Source organism: Coturnix japonica, chromosome 3 (genome assembly GCF_054131305.1).
Source record: "Coturnix japonica strain WE chromosome 3, WE-NBRP24, whole genome shotgun sequence".
NCBI lineage: Eukaryota > Metazoa > Chordata > Aves > Galliformes > Phasianidae > Coturnix > Coturnix japonica.
Window position 1 is genome coordinate 43,674,825 of NC_140665.1, and position 15,968 is coordinate 43,690,792.

Consider the following 15,968-nt stretch of genomic DNA (forward strand, 5'->3'; position numbering starts at 1 on the left):
ATAGAAGTGAATCACGGCAAAGTGCATGCGTTGCCCCACACCAATTAAGACTACTTAATTGTTTTGCGACGTTTCCTTCCCACCCACCAGCTCACACCAAAATAACTAATTCTGTTTTCATTCGCCGGGTGAAGTTGCCACCGCACCATCCACACCCACATCCGACTCACATAAACTGTGTGTTAATAAGCAGAAACCAGCAGAGGTCAGAAATGGCCCCAGACAGGAAATGCCTGGGTGTATTCCAGCGAGGCGCTGCACTGCTCCTCTACACGGAGGCAGCCCAGGTCCAAGGTCACGCTGCTGTGCAAACTTCACTTGAAAGCGTTTTCCGCTTAACTTGCACTATCATTCCTCGAAGCTACTGTAAGAAGGGACCTTGACACTGACACATCCGCCCTGCTGGCACTCTTAAGATATCACAGAAGTATTCTGAAAGAACTTTTCCATACCTTCCGCTTCTGCCGGTCCCCAAGACGTAAGAAAAGCGGATCGTTAAAATACACCCGTGAAAACCACATGTTATTCAGCCCCATAGCCTCAATGCAAACTGAGAGCATCCCCACGTCCCCTCTTGTCAGAGCAAGAAGAGGAAGGTGCAGCACACCTGGAGCACGCCGCCCTCATCCAGCTCTGCAGAACTAATCGATCAGCCGAGCGCTTCCCAAACGCTTCCTGAATGCCTCCTAGCGAGGAGCGAAGCGCATCAACAGGATGTTATTTTAAAAGGAGAAATAAGCACTAGAGAACTAACAGCTCGGATTTATGCAACACTTCTGCAGCCACGCTTGCAAACGCTAAGCAACCTGCACCCCAAGCTCTCAGCAGGGCACACACACGCGGGGTCAGGCAGCGGCGGGCGGCACGGAGCTGGAGGCAGAGCACACAACGCAGCCGCTGTGCAGGAGCCTTCCCCAGTGCCGCACCTCCCGAGGATGCCGCCAGCAGCGATGCGATGCGATGCGATGGATGCGATGCGATGGATGCGATGCTCACACACACACACACACACACCCCACAGTCCCCGCTCAGGCAAAAGTTGTCCCGAGAGCCGTCCCGCAGAGCAGCTCACAACACCGTTCCTCTGTGCTGCCCGACAGGGTGGAGGAGGCGATGCAGCGCTAATTGCCCAGCGCCCACAAAGCACTGCCTTACCCACCGCAGCCGCTAGAGATTTGTGCTCGGTGCGTTTGCTGGCTCGGTGGTCGCGGTGCAAAAGCGCTGATGTTGCAGAGCCGAAGCTCCGTGCACGACGCCCTGCAGCAGGGCTCGGCCCCCGCCCGCCGCGCTGCCACAATGTGGCAGCCACCATCTGGCTCCCTATTTGGCAGCGCCCGGCACTGACCTCCCCGGCGGCGGCGGCGGCTCCTCCATGGCGGCGGCGGCAGGGAGCGGTGCGGCGACTCTCCTCATGCATGCACCGAGGCCGCCATGACGGCGGATCGAGGTGCGCGGCCCGACCCGGCCCGCTGCGACGCCGGAGGAGGGGACGGGGGTGGGAGCTCTACCCGGCTGCAGGGACCCGGCCGCCAAGAGCCGCCCGCGCGGCCGCCATCTTGGAATCAGCCTCACAGGGCAGCGAAGCCGGGAGCATCGCTACGGCGCGCGAGGAGGGACTCGCCAAGACACAGGCGCTCTGTGCGACGAGGCCGGACGGGTGCGGAGGAGGCAGCGCTCCCCGGGCGGGACGCGCGGTGCTCTCCGTCCCGCTGCCGCCCGCCCTATGGCCGGAGGCGGGCGGTAGGAGCAGGGCGTTGTTGTCTCCGAGAGCAGGAGGAGGCGGAGGGGGAGCTACCCGGGGTTCGCCACCCGGCCCCGGGTTGTCCCACGGTAGTCTGCCGTGAAGCGGCTCTCGCTAAGAAACTGGGGGGACGCAGCCCCGCCTCACACCGCTGTATTGTGCGTGTTGTTTCTTTGGGTTATTGAGGAAACCACGTTGGTCAATGCGCTCGTTTGTTGCCTATTGGTTATCTCAGAGCTACCGTCCGTCAGGTGGTTTACAGAACTGTTCTTGACATCCGTAATTCACTGTGAGCGAGTAGCATGGACTTTAGCATCCACGGACAGAGCGAAACTCAATGTTAGTGATTACTGTAAGGAAGGCTGTAGGGTTTACCTGAATACTGACCATCTCTGGGTGCTCGGGTGATGACCTACACACACAGAGGTTGGAGCCACCCAAATAGTTCAAAGCCATCCGAAAGGCTGGAGGCCCTGCACCGACTTCCATTCTCATAGAAGAATCGCAAGAGAGCAGTTACACACACAGGGGGAGGGGTGTGTGGGAAAGCAGGCTTAGTGCTCCTGGAACAGCTTGTTTCATTTTAGAAGCATTCTAAAGCCTACAGCAGAGCTGTTTATCGGTTTAAAACAAAGACCTGAAGCTACATGATCCATGTGAAAATATAGGGAGGAAAAACGTAATTTCCTGAACTACATCTATAACTTGGCTGGGATACAGGCTAACGCCCTTCAAATAGCAGAGAAACACAACGGGTTGGTTAAATATTCCAGTTGGTGAGAGCCTCATCTTTTATATGTTTTAGGACTGGATGAAGAGCAGCAAACCCTGGCAATGGTAATACAAGTTCAAAGAGCCTATCTGTAGATGATATTTAGACATGCAATAATTAAATAAATTGCAGAGACCTTACAAAAATTGATAAATATAACGTTCTTTTAGTAATTTTGTCTTCTTTTAGGGAATATTCTTTTATATCAAATGTTCAATGACTGCCAGTTTGTGAGTCTGAGTATACCAAAAGTGCACATGTGTTAGGAAACACAGTAATCAAATGATAGTTTGCTTTGAGTTTATATGCAAAAATAATATCCCGGACAATAACAGTTTTGTAGATTTGGGTTTTCTTTCCAATAGTTTTCATTTCCACTAACAGCTATTTAAAAGCAAAGAGTAGTTAATTAAATGTAGTCCCACCCTCATCAGCAGACACTGGAAAGCAGCCTGTTAGATACAGTTAGTTCAGCTCTAGTTAAATCTGCTGAAGACAGAATTGTCATTTTTTTCTTGGTCATAGGTTAAAATGCTCTTCTGCAGACCTACGAAGAATAAAGCACGAACCATACCTGCATTTGGCATATGGAAGACCATGTGACAACATTTCTTTCATGTGTAGATATTGCAGCTTTTCACCCCAGAGCCAAAATAAAATACCAAGATGCATTTCTACCTGGAAATATGCAGATTCGTCCATCTACACTTTTGTTCCTTTCACAGAAGATCAGGATGGGGTTTTTTTTTGGAAAGAAAGAGGACTCTGTTTTCAATGTCGCATAGCTTGAGCTTTGCTCCAATTGATTTGAAGTGTGAACCTCTGAAAGAAATTAAGGAATCACACTGTATAGCTCTGTTCAATCGTCTGTTAACCGCTGTGATTCATTCACTTCAGAAGCTTGCATAATAACTGCCAAAGCTTGTTCAGCAGCATGACTTAACAGCCATGCTATAATAGGAGCCAGCGAGCTTGATGGAGGTAGAGTATTTCTGTCCAAACACTGTCATCTCACATGCTGCATGTCAGATCACACAAGGCCTGATATCATTGACTCATCACTATTAAAGGAGTATTTGTAAGTAACAGTAGCGTGAGGTCAGAAACATTCCTAGGATTACTGTTTTATCACTGTGTTTTTTTTGTTTTGGTTTAGTTTTTTGGTACTTCCTGTCCTAAAAAGCAACTGTGTGCAGCCGTTATTAAAACAACATGACCTACATGAGAGGACGACGAGCCTGAGTTGTGCTTAAAGCAGTACAATTTTGGTGTGTAGAGCTGGCCACGGGGCTGAGTGCCTGCACTGCGGGGCAGAGCTACAGTCACTGACAGATACTCAAAGTTACCTAGAGACTGGGCATGGAAACGACCATCTATAGATATAGTGAGACTCAAAACATTTTCCATGGCTACAGTAGCTCATATCTCCCCAACAACTTACTTTAGACCTGTTAATAAAGCCTGAGCTGAATTTAGGACAGCTTGAACATATCAGCGTGAGTCCATTTAAAGCTAACTTGGTTCCTGTTAATCGCACTATAATTCCTTCTCCAACTGCATTATAGACACACTCAGCAACCAACCATGGGATATTCTTAAAGAAGACCAAGATCATAAGCAGTGCTTTGTCCGTGTTTGAGTTTGATATAATATAATAACATATTCAAAGAAGCTCCACTGATGAATTGAGGCCTATCCTCGGAAGCCACATTTTATAGATCCAGAGCATACCCAGTTGCTTTCTATGTATGTCTGGCAGTGCAATTTAGTGCCTCATTGCATGTAACACTTGGTGTTTTTGTGAATTTTGTGTGTCTGAACACTTGCTTATATTAAAAATTTTAGAGATGCTATTTGTTTTTTTGTTGCTTTTTTTTAATCAGCTCAGAAAACAATTTAAAAGTTCCATACTCTGTCTTTTAAAATAACTGGTTGTGCATCTGAGATTCTTCCTATAACTGCCTTACAGCAGCTGCAAAACAGCTGTGAGATCTATATCAATCTTTCCTGCCTAGAAATATCTTCTATAGCTCTGGTCCACTGCTCCTCCTTCCAGCAGCTTTGTGTAAAGTGAGAGTAGTCACAGCAAAGCAGCATAACTGGTATATTCCTTCATCTCAGTAGATCATGGCTTTTGCATCAGCTCTATGACGTTGTAAGCAACTATGAGAAAATTTTAATCTTCATTTAATGTTAATCTCTGCAAACATTTACGTACGTATCAATCCATTTATATAACAGGCATATTGAAATCAATGGGACAGCCCCAAGAGAGTAGTTACTCATATGTACAGCAATGTTTAGAGGATCCATTTCCACCTTCTGCTCTGAATCATCTGGAGTAATTTAACACCCATGATTTCACAAGGTGAATTAATCTGTCATGATTTAATCCTGTTGATAGTTCAGGCACTAATGTATTTTCCCCTTGTCACAGTGCACAACTGTCTGGGGGATGACAGGTTTGTATCTCATTCTACAGCTCCTGCTATCTCAAATTTTTCTGTATTTCTGCCTTACCTTCTACCTACATCTCTGTCCACTTCATTAATTAAAACAAACAAACTAAAAACAATTGTTAACTCATTATGAACATCACTATTTTCATCCTTTTAAACGATTATATGCATTGATCCTTCAGAATAAACCACTAAAGAGATAATCACCTGCCATTTTATGTTATTTCAGTGCATTTCAAGTTTTTTTATTCCCATCTGTGTCTTGCTGTTCCCTATCATTATTTTTAGAGTTGTTTTTAAGTCTCCTCATCTTCACAGGTACTGATGATTATTTTAAGACACACCCTTGGTAGGAAACATAGCACATAGCACTTGAAATAAGTGTTGAATGATGTGAGCTAATCTGCTTTCCTGGCAACAGGAATCTCTCCAGCTACAGCCAGTTGAGGAATCCAGCTTATGACCCTTGTACCACAGAGCTAAGGTCTCTGTGACGCACTCCGCTGAGCAGCTGCAGAAGACAGAGCATCTGCACATTTAGCACCTTTATGAGTCAGTTTGGAAAGAGACCTGGGAGTTAGTTCTGAACGTTACTTCTCAAACTTGCCTAGACTAAAGCAACAGAAAACTATAAAGGAAAATTTTGGAAGACCTATGAAAAACTTACTGTCAAAGCTTAACAGCTCTTTCATCAACATTTCTTTCTCTCCTGACTTTGAATTCAACAAAATTCATACCCTAACCAATTTTAAAGAGTCTTTTTTTCCTATCCGCTGTGTATATTGGAGTTCACACATCCTTCTCTAAGGAATCAGACATACCAATATTGCAAAGCATTTGTTTGGCCTACTTAGTACCTATAACTGAGATGAGAGATTCCCTAGGATCTCCATGTATGTTATAAATCCATATACTGGTTGTTACCCGGGCAATGAATTGTAAAGTAAAGCTTTAGACCTGTTTGCTTGACTGACAGTTACTCTGTCCAGTGATACGTCTCCTCCAGGACAGATTCCTGAATCCTGAAACTCAAAACAGCTTTGAGAAGTTCTTGTTTCTCAAAAATATGAATCTTACCCCATTTACATCTTTTTTCTGCCATCCTCCTTCCTGTCCCCCATTTGCCTGAATAACATACATGCATCCATCACAGCTGCAGAGGCTGCACACAACAAGCAGAATCGCCTCTTCAGAAACTTCTGTCTTTTGGCAATGGACCCCCTGTGAATTTCTCTTTCCTCTGTAATCCTGTTATCTCACAGATGACGTAAGAGTTCCTTCTTTCTCATTTGTTGACAAGAAAATATGTTACAGATAAAGGAAATATTATCTACTTCCAATATGTTGACTAGCATGTGACTTAGAGTTACCTAGGTAACCTTGATTTGGAAAAAGGAAAGCCAATTTTTGCAAAATCTGGAAACTACAGTTAGGTTTTGTATTAATGTAACTGTTTTCTATAACCATAGCAACAAGTTTATTGAAAGTCTTCTGTGTATAATTATTGAAAGGATGCATCATTTTGCTTTTTTTTTTTTTTTTTTCCCTAGGTTCATAATTACCCCAGAATCTTCAAAATAATGGTTCCCAAATTCAGGCCTCCTCCAAGAAAAACATTTGCCCTAAATTGTACAAAGAGCATGTAAAAATTTCAAGTCTCATTTATGTCCTCTCATTCCCAAGGATAGCCATGCACACATCTGTAACCTAGTCAAAGGATAGTGCAGTCACCTCTTTGCAGTCACTTACACACTGAAGCTAAGGAAAGAGCAGAATGCCAGGGAAATGTTTATTTCTAATGCATCTGCCAAAGGAGTGTTCAGTAACATAATCTGAGGCAGCAGTGTTAATTAACAAGCATTATATGTTTATACTGGTTTTGCTTAAAACACAAAGTTCCTATTACCTTTATGGATGTAGTGTTAGTCTTACCTATATGTGACAACATCATCACCGATATATCATCACTATATTCTACACAAGACCAAAAAACCCCAAAAATTCAAAGAGGAAGCTTTTGAAGTGATGTCACCGATTTTAACCAATTCTTAAAGTGTTGTGTATCCCAAACATGACTTGTTACCATATTTTGTTTTTTCTTAGTGCTGCAAATGCCTTTGAAATTGTTGCATCTTTTTTTGAAGATGATTGATATTGCCACCTTTGGGTAGATCTCATTGTGACTGTGAGGATAAAACAGACTTTGTTTTTTAAGAGCAGATGCGCAACAGATTCAGATCCATAGCATTTGCTTGCTACTATAGTGATAGTCAGAAATAGAAACAAAGGTGACGGAATTTTCTTAGTTCTTGTTTTTAACCAAAGAAAATAGAATAAAACAGTGTGTTGATGGAGAATGGGATGACTGTTGAAGCTGAGGATCTGTCTGTCATTGCTCAGTTCTTCCTCTCTTATAGTTTGTGTTGTTACACCTTTAACCCTGTTTCTGACGTTTACCCATATTTTGAAATTCGATTTCTTCCTTAATCTAAGCAGAGATAGTAGTCAATTAGACCTGCTACTTCGGCTGGACATTAAGACACTAACACAATGCATCCTGAACTCATCTGAAAGACTCCAGCTTTCTAATGGTTCATGAACATTTTGCAAAGCGTATCTGGACATTCAGCAAACAGATTTAAATTGGGTGAGCACACGTTATTCTTTTGATAGTTCTGGAGAGGGAGTGCTGACAAGCTTGCTTGTTCACCTGTTGGAAGCATTCAGTATGGGTCAGTTACAAAACTTTATCACACATTACATAACAGCAACCCGCCTGCATGAGATCATAGAATTATCTATCTTCTAACTAGCTCTTCAGATGGACACTAGCACTTTAGATGAACCTTTGAGCTATAGCCCATCTGGAGTGGACCCATCAATGACCCATCAAGAACATTAATGGCGTGGAGCATCTAAAATCTGAGGAGAAGCTGAGAGACATGCATTGTTCAGCCCGAAGGAGAGAAGGCACAGGAAGGATCTTACCAAAGTGAACAAATACTTGATGTCTGGGGTTGATGTCCAGTGACAGGAGAAGAGGCAACAGGTACAGACTGATAACACAGGAAATTCTGTTCAAACATGAGAAAAACTTTCCTTGTCACTAGGATGGCTGAGCAACAGCACAGGTTGCTTAGAGAGGTCATAGAGTTTCTGTCCTTGGAGCTATACAAAACTCCACTAATTGTGGCTCTAAACAACATGCTCCAGCTGACACCTGCTTTGAGGAGAGGGCTGGGGTATGATGATCTTCAGAAGTACCCATCCACATCAGCCATTCTGTAATTCAGTGATCTGACTGATCTCATAAATGCTTTTCAATTACAAGCAAACTCTAATACACTGGAAAATAAAACTATTTAAAAGCATACAGCAGCACAAAACTTTTGTTAGCGTTTACAGTTCTTTCACAAATTATGTGTTTTTGTTGTTTGCTTTTTAAATTAGGGATCTTAAATAGAGCAGCTTAAATAGAGAAGCAGCTGATTAAATTATTCTTAAATACATCATCATTCACACTGCTTTTAAGTAGCCACTATTTCTGCATATTAAATAGTAATTTCCTGCCAGAAGAAGGTGCATAATGACTGTTTATATAAGATATAAGGATGGCTTTGTTGAAAATCTTTGTTCTCCTCCTTTACAAAGTTGTGCATTTTCCTACTGATGAAGTTTCACAGCCAGGCTGACCATTCTGCCTTTTCTTTATTTTATGCCTGAGCTGTAAGTAAGTTGTTTTAAGAATCTCTTACAGAAAAAATAACATCAACAATGTATTTTGCTTTCATACTTCAATTAATGAAAAAAAAATCTTAATATTCAAGTTCCATAAATAATACATAATTGCATTTCATGTGTCAAATAAATCAAGTCTGTCTGATGTATTTTAATTATCACACCGTCTGCATTCAAATAACAATCTGCAAGCGTGCTTAGTATGGAAAGTACCTAGAATTTATTTATACTACTAATATTATCCACTTACCTTTCATGCTACATTTATTATAGCTATTCCAAATGTCCATGCCATACCCACAACAGCTTGCCAACAAGAGTGCTGAATAAGAGGATTTCACTGTGAATGGATCCCTCTCCTGGAGCCACTAGCTCAGAAAGGGAAGTTCTGTGCGTGTAATCATTTGTCTAAAGAGGGTAAGGGCAGAGCTATCAAAATTACTCTCTGATGCAATGCAGTACATATGAGTCTCCTAGAAAGCTGCAAGTTGTAGGTGTCACAGTCACAGCCATTAGGATTACCATGACAGAACCTCAATTTCTCTAAACTGTAAGGTCAAATGATCTTTACATTAATTTTAAACTTTTCTGCCTGAGGAAGCAGTAACAAGCCAGCAGCCTTTTAAAGGTGAAAACAAAGATCTTTTCTGTTGAGCACTGACACTTTCATCCACAGGTCACGGAACACTACTAGCAATTTTTAATGCAAACTACAAGTGGATTACTAGCTTAACAACCACAGAGACTTATAATCACGTACAAATCTGAGGATTCAGCATGAAACTGACATACCAGATCAGAGCTTTAGAAGCTGATTATTTTTATATGCAAAAAAGAACATATTTTCATAATCTGAAAGCCACTGTCTAAAAATGTATGATATCTGCATTGAAAACCACACAAAGAATCAGCCAGCTTACCTACATGATGCTACAAAGTAGATCTGCTAGTCTTTCTACCTGGCTCTCTTCAATATACTTCATTCTTTGCCTTTATTTTAAACTTTAATATAGAAAGATACACTTAGAAAGATATACTCATATAATATGGAGGGGAAAATTTAAAAATATACTTAGGTAAGTATAATTACAGCCACAATATGTCCCATCCAGATGTGATATTAAATGGTAGGTCCTGTTAGCAATTGTGGCAATATAAGGCAGAAACAGAAGGAAAAAAAGGGGATAGCGTAGATGCTGCTTTTCTAGTGTAAGCTGAGTATTATACTAATCTGGTTGGAGAATTCATTTAACAGTAGTTGACTAGACTAAACTTAGTAGCTATTTTTCAAAGCAAGAAGCCTACCTTAAAAATAACTTATTGAGAATTAATTTATGTTATTTATTACAATATGTATATGAACTATGCTTCTCACTTTCATATACTGCTTGATTTTTCTGTTCCATAAGCTCGGATTACTCAATGCTTTATTCAGTAGCATTCTTACTCAGAGTGCTCTTTATTTCTTATGATCTGCAAAGCTGAAAAAGGGTTTCTCTAGTGTATTTATATTGGGTATGAACCGGCAGAACAATAGATACAGCTCCAGCAGAGCTTGTGAGTACAACTGAACCTCTTCCTATTGCAGTATGAAACTAATAAGGTGCATTTTCTACCAGAATAGCTAAATCAACAATTGAGCTGATACTGTCATACCTCATAGACACCTATCATTAGCTTACTGTGAAATCTGCATTTATTGTGCATGCAAATAAGGAAAGTGTGCATTCTTATCAATAGAATAAGACCCAGTTTCACTGCCAAGAAGCCATGTGTTCTTTTGCCAAGAGCAAAGAACTCAGCTGCATGGGCTGCCCAGCCTAATTGTCAGCGCTTAGCCAGCTGCATGCTCCCCATCTGCTAGCCATATTATCAGAGCAGTACCTAGTCTTTTTGGCTAAAAACAGAAGTCTGCATGTTCTCCTTAGCACCACCACCAACCCTAATACTCAAGGTTCTTATTTCTTGAAAGAGCTAGATAAGGAAAAATATTTCCAAACCCTTAGATTCCATCTAAGTAAGAAAGATAATTAATATTAACATTTGTCAGTCTGGCTCAAGATCATTAAACCAAGATAGACTGTTTTGCATGAAAAGCAAAGGTACAGAGAGAATTGCTAGGCCCACTATCCCTGAACATATTTGCAAATGTATGTAGATAGGCATTTAATCTACATTTAGTAAGGCTAATCCTCAAATAAAACACATGCAAAACCAAAGACCTGCAAATTCAGCAGTGACCTGGCAAGAAATCCCTGTGGCTTTTCAGTAGGATGAGGTCACTGCAGATGGCCAGACACATCCTAGACCAGCTCATTTTTGCTGCAGGCCTCTTTGCTCCTGTTCTGTAGTGTCCTGACTTGCCATGAGCCTGACAGGGAACTGCAGCGCAGGGCTTCTGCTTGTCCCTTCTTCACTCAAGTGCTCCCTCTCCTCACCTCCATGTGTAGCAGCAGCAGCATAGCCCACACTGACTTGACTTCCACGTTATTGTGATGCGAGTCATAAGCATGCTACACGCTGCATTATATCTGCAAGGGTAAGAGAAAGGACAACGTGACTTTTGCTCTTGGTTGGACTTCAACAAAGCTTCTGGAAGAAAACTCCAGAGCAAATTGTTCAGGGACTGTGGCTCCCTCTCTCTGGCTCCCTAGTATAGTTGCAGGACAATTCAAGTTACACCTGTTTAGGGAAGGTGTAACCTATGACTTGGGCTGCCTAGCTGGCTCAACAAGCAGGAACGGGTCAGGGTGATGCAAGCCCTGCCCATGCCCTTCCCTGCCAGACTATTTGTTCCCTCATAGGTATCAAGCAGACTGCCACTTTTAAGTGTGGGAGTAAAAGAGGCACACAGTCTTCTTTGAGAGCTACTGACAAAAATAGCCTGGCATTATTACAGTATTTTTAGTGTGTTTAGTAATTTTATTTAGGTGAAAGGATACTAGTATAAGGCAAAATGTGGAGCAAGCAGAAAATAGAACAGCTGTTTGGTAAATGACTGCAGAACCAATAATTTACTATTGTGGTGCTAGAACAATTTAATTGCCAGCAAAGACCAGTTGAGAGCCTTGCAGTAGTAAATGATGCTAGAAGGAAGAAGGGAAGCTTGCTAATCTGCACTGGTGAAAAGGCCAATGCATTCATTGTGCTTGGAATTTGTTTTTGAGGTGTTTCCCGGAAAAGTACAATAGTGAATAAAGTGTGTTTCATCCACAAAAATATATTTTCAAGTGCTCTTAGAAATGAACAGTCACCAGCTCTTATGACACTGATTGCCTAAAAATGGTTCTTTTCAAGGGAAGGAGGACAATCAACCATTCTTGCTGGAAAACAACATTAGCCAAGTTTAAAATTTGTTAGAGAGTGGGAGGTGAGGATGTACAAAATCATACTGGGCTTAAGGTTACAACTGTACAAGCAACGTATTATTTTCCTTTCACTGGACAAAGTCAAATCCTTGTCCTGTTTATGAGCTGCCTATTAACAGCTTTTAAAATTGCAAAACAAAAGCCCTTCCAAATGCGTCACAAATTGAAATTACTTGTACAAAACATTCATCAAACAAGTTTAAGCTAATGCCTGTTGCAGATATTCCTTGGAGTATTTGACATTTCTGCTACGATATTTGTGTTCTGAGTGACATTCATTATACATTTATGCTGCATGAGCAAGTGCTCCTTCACTCAGAAGTCTGCTGCTGTTCTGCACTCGGTTGACTAATGTACAGGGAGCCGTTGTGTTCCCCTTCTGCCAAAGCTCTGAAAACAAGGGAAGGTGGGAAAGCAATGGTGCGTTGGTCAGTCCTGTGCTGGTCTGCCTGCTCAGAGGTGATATTCCCCTTTTTGATTAAAGAAATTTCAGCTACCAGGATGACATACACTTTGACAGATAAGCCAAGAAAGTCCCTTGACAGCTCTTAAAGAGCTAATAGAAGATAAGAATGAAAGGATATTGTTTTACACTGCTTCCAAGGTTTGCATTTATACCAAAGTATAATGAAGAATTCTTTAAGTCCTGGCTCTAAGAGCCTGCAAATATAAACTCAGATTAAACTTCTATTTGCAATTTTGAAGTAAAAAGCCTGAAGACATGATCCAGAGACATTCTAAGGTTTCAGTAGGCAAAACAGACAGCAAACAAAAAAGGACCTACATACTTAGGCCAGCCTCTTCATTCTGGGGACCTGAATCATGACTTCTGAATGCTTGAGTTAGCAATTCTGTATTTAGCAGTGAACAAAATGTTCAAAAATAGCTTCTCACTATTTGTACAGCTATATTTATGCTTGCTAAAAGCCATGCTAAGCTGTTAAAAAAAGAAACCCAAACCTTGGCAGTTAGCGGAGCGTGCCCACAGAGATCAATGTACAACAGTGCCTCTTGAAACTGAAGTTCTCAACTCTTTCTTCTCTGCAGTGAATGAGACTGATGGGCTGCTCTGAAGAACCCCTCGTCGTCCACTACTTTTCCTTTAAGCCTGAAAACAAGAGCATAGAAATTGAACTTCCAACAAAGCAGGTTCACCAAGCAAAATAAATATGTCCTTTTTAAAGTGAAAACCTGTGATCTCAGAACTTACATAATTGGAAAACTGTGCAAAGTATTCCTGATTGAATGCAGACAAGTCTTAACCAGTTACCTGTGTTTCCTACTTGTCTGTTCCAGTCTGATTTATTTCTTGATCTTATCCTCTCCCATGTCTAATCTTTCAGACTGGTTCTTTGGAGCAGAGACTATCAATAACAGAAGGAGAAAGGAGATAGAATCAGATAGAACCTTTTCCACTTTGCTGTATTGTAAACGTTAAATAAATAATAATTTTGACCAATTTGTAGTCTCAGTATTGCATCTAAAGCAATGAAGGAGTGCATGAAGTACCAAAATCAATTTGTTCAGGCCTCACACTGGGAGAGTTCCTCATTCCAGAATACAGGCTTTCAAAGCTTACAAGAGTAATGCAAATAAGTTTTCTTCTCTAGCACGTGTTTTCTTTTATACATATGTATTTTAGATGCAAATTAAAACTATTATGTTAAAAAAACATCCCACATGTTCTACATTATCATCCTCAGTGCTATAGAAACTCCTTACAGCCAATCCAAATCCTTGATATAAGCACTTTACCTGCTGTCCAGAATCAGAAACTGGCCAGCACCTCCTCAAAGCAGGCACCAGCCCATCCTCACCCCAACCTACTTAAGCAAATGTCAGTCAACCACAGCTGCACCTCCTTTAGGGCACCAGCTGTTCTAAATGCACTGGTCTGGGGGAGCAGGAAAGGAGTGCAGGGTGTGTCTGTCACTGTATTTATTAGCACACACAAACAAACAAAAAACCCTTACATTCTTAAAACAAACAATACAAATAAACCCACAAATTAGTAAAAGACTGTAAAAAGAGTATGTATAATTCTCCAACAGTGATCTCCTGTATTTCTGACTAAAAGATTACAATACTGCCATCCACTAACCTGTATGCATGCCCATGCCTGCATCGTGATGGAAAATTCTCCATGTCTCTTTTCCATTTTCAAGTTATTTATTTTGCCCAGAATTCCAGTATGCCTTCCCTTTCTAGAACTTGTTACATCTCTTTGCTGTAAAGTCACGTTGCATTATTTGAGCTATTTACTTCTCTCTGTAATTTTCTTATCTGTACATGACTACATGGATATGTTGCACACATTTTAATGAGACAAACTTATAAAATATGATGGCATGTGCAACCCTGGTTATGAATCTAAAGATTAACAGATTTTAAACTATGCAAAGGTGTTCTGGATGACTGCATGTTTTGCCAAATGTAGCTAGTTGTATAACAATGTTTTGATAGCTTCTGCAAGGCAGATTCTTACACATTGTTCAGTAGAGCCTAACTTAACATTTCATTAAATATGTAAAAGAAGGACACAGAAATAACCCTGATTTTTATCTCCATTAGTGGCTTCTATCCTGATATTCTCTCACTGATACATCATTGATCTGTATAATAAAGAACAAAGGCTGCTGGGCAGTGAGATAATATGAGGACACATTGCCAAGTGATTTTTGAAGTTTCAAAAATGACAGTTCTGTGTAAGAAGCGAATACATGCTGGTGAACTATGTCAGTAACTATGCAGTGTGATTTGCCCCTGCACTGGTTCGATATCAGTTCCTTCTGTCATGGAGGAACTTTCTCACCGCCTTCTACCTTCTCTCCTGGGCAGCAAGCTGTCACAGGAAAAACACACCAAAAAGAGGACAGGAACAAGTCCCACAAGAAACAAGAGTTACTCTGCTTTTCTGCAAATTCTAGCTCTGCAGAGGTGAAATCCTGCTCTTCAGTGACCGTTCAGCCCATCTACCTGAGGAGCTGCCCTTTCAGGACTACTGACAAAAATGATAGTGATAGTTTTCAGCTTTTTGCAGAAATCATTATGTTTGTTCTTGGCCTGATCTGATACCGATTCTTCCTTTTCTCAAAATACCCGGCTCTTTAATATAAATTTGCCCATGCTCTCGTTCTGTTACTTTATTAAAAAGATAAAACCACTTCATTAATAGGAGCTGCTGTTATGCTACTCATTTTCCAAATTAAATGCTTTGGAGTGAAATGCAAAACCCACATGCTCTTCCAGAGGATCTAAAAAATGTGATTATAATAACACAGTCTGTTTGCCAGTCCAACTTCCAACCCTGTACTCAGCAGGAAAAGTCACAGCAAACGTAAGCATGGAAAAAAATATGTAAAAGGTCCTTGCTAAATATTACATTTGTGCATCTGTAGGGATAAGGATGACAGCTAGCCAAGTGCCCTGAGCATTCAATTTCACCATTGAGAGAAACTGTGTTCACACTATTTTCTCTACAAAGACGTCTCTTAGCTTGGATTCTTTCCTACAGTGCTGAATGCCAGCTTGTTCTGGAAAGAAAAGGAGGGGATTTAAAAAGACATGGAATCAAATGGACTTCTTCTGGTTAGATGAGCAATTATAACAAAAGAAAGCTTGCAATTTTTAGTCAGACAGAACTTCTTGCTTTTTTTACAGTATATGCACAAGATAATTTTATTTCTGTTCAATAATTTCCTTTGCTTGTGATGCCCTTCTTGTGTCCCAGGTGACTCTTCTACCTGTGAAATTAAGTAATTATTAGAATGGCAGGAGGAGCCCTCCTAAAAAACTGTATGACTCAGCTCTTTTTTTCTGCAATGAGACCAAATGTTCCAGAAAGATTGGCTGAAAGTACAGAAGACTTTTCTGCAGTTCTTGGTATTCAG

General features: G+C 41.2%; 2 protein-coding genes across 16 annotated transcripts in view; one reads left to right on the top strand and one right to left on the bottom strand.

Annotated features, from left to right (window-relative positions):
* Positions 1-3,226, bottom strand: part of MAP3K4 (mitogen-activated protein kinase kinase kinase 4) — a 61,962-nt gene extending 58,736 nt beyond the window's left edge. For 11 of the 15 annotated variants that reach the window (XR_014943968.1, XR_014943969.1, XR_014943970.1 and 8 more), the window contains exon 1: positions 3,088-3,226. Coding sequence is in view for 12 of the 15 variants with exons in the window: in XM_085541401.1 (XP_085397527.1) it covers positions 3,088-3,215 (128 nt within the window). In the remaining 3 variants the exon portion in view is untranslated. Of the gene's footprint in view, positions 1-1,345; positions 1,571-3,087 lie in introns of those variants that run through there. The other 4 variants (XM_032443949.2, XM_032443947.2, XM_032443948.2 and 1 more) reach the window with 1 other exon arrangement.
* LOC146761383 (uncharacterized) lies at positions 1,432-3,179 on the top strand. The gene is made up of 2 exons (XM_085541405.1): positions 1,432-1,899; positions 3,039-3,179. The coding sequence occupies exons 1-2, from the start codon at positions 1,432-1,434 to the stop codon at positions 3,114-3,116; spliced, it is 546 nt and encodes a 181-aa protein (XP_085397531.1). The 3' UTR covers positions 3,117-3,179.
* Positions 3,227-15,968: the final 12,742 nt, after the last annotated feature.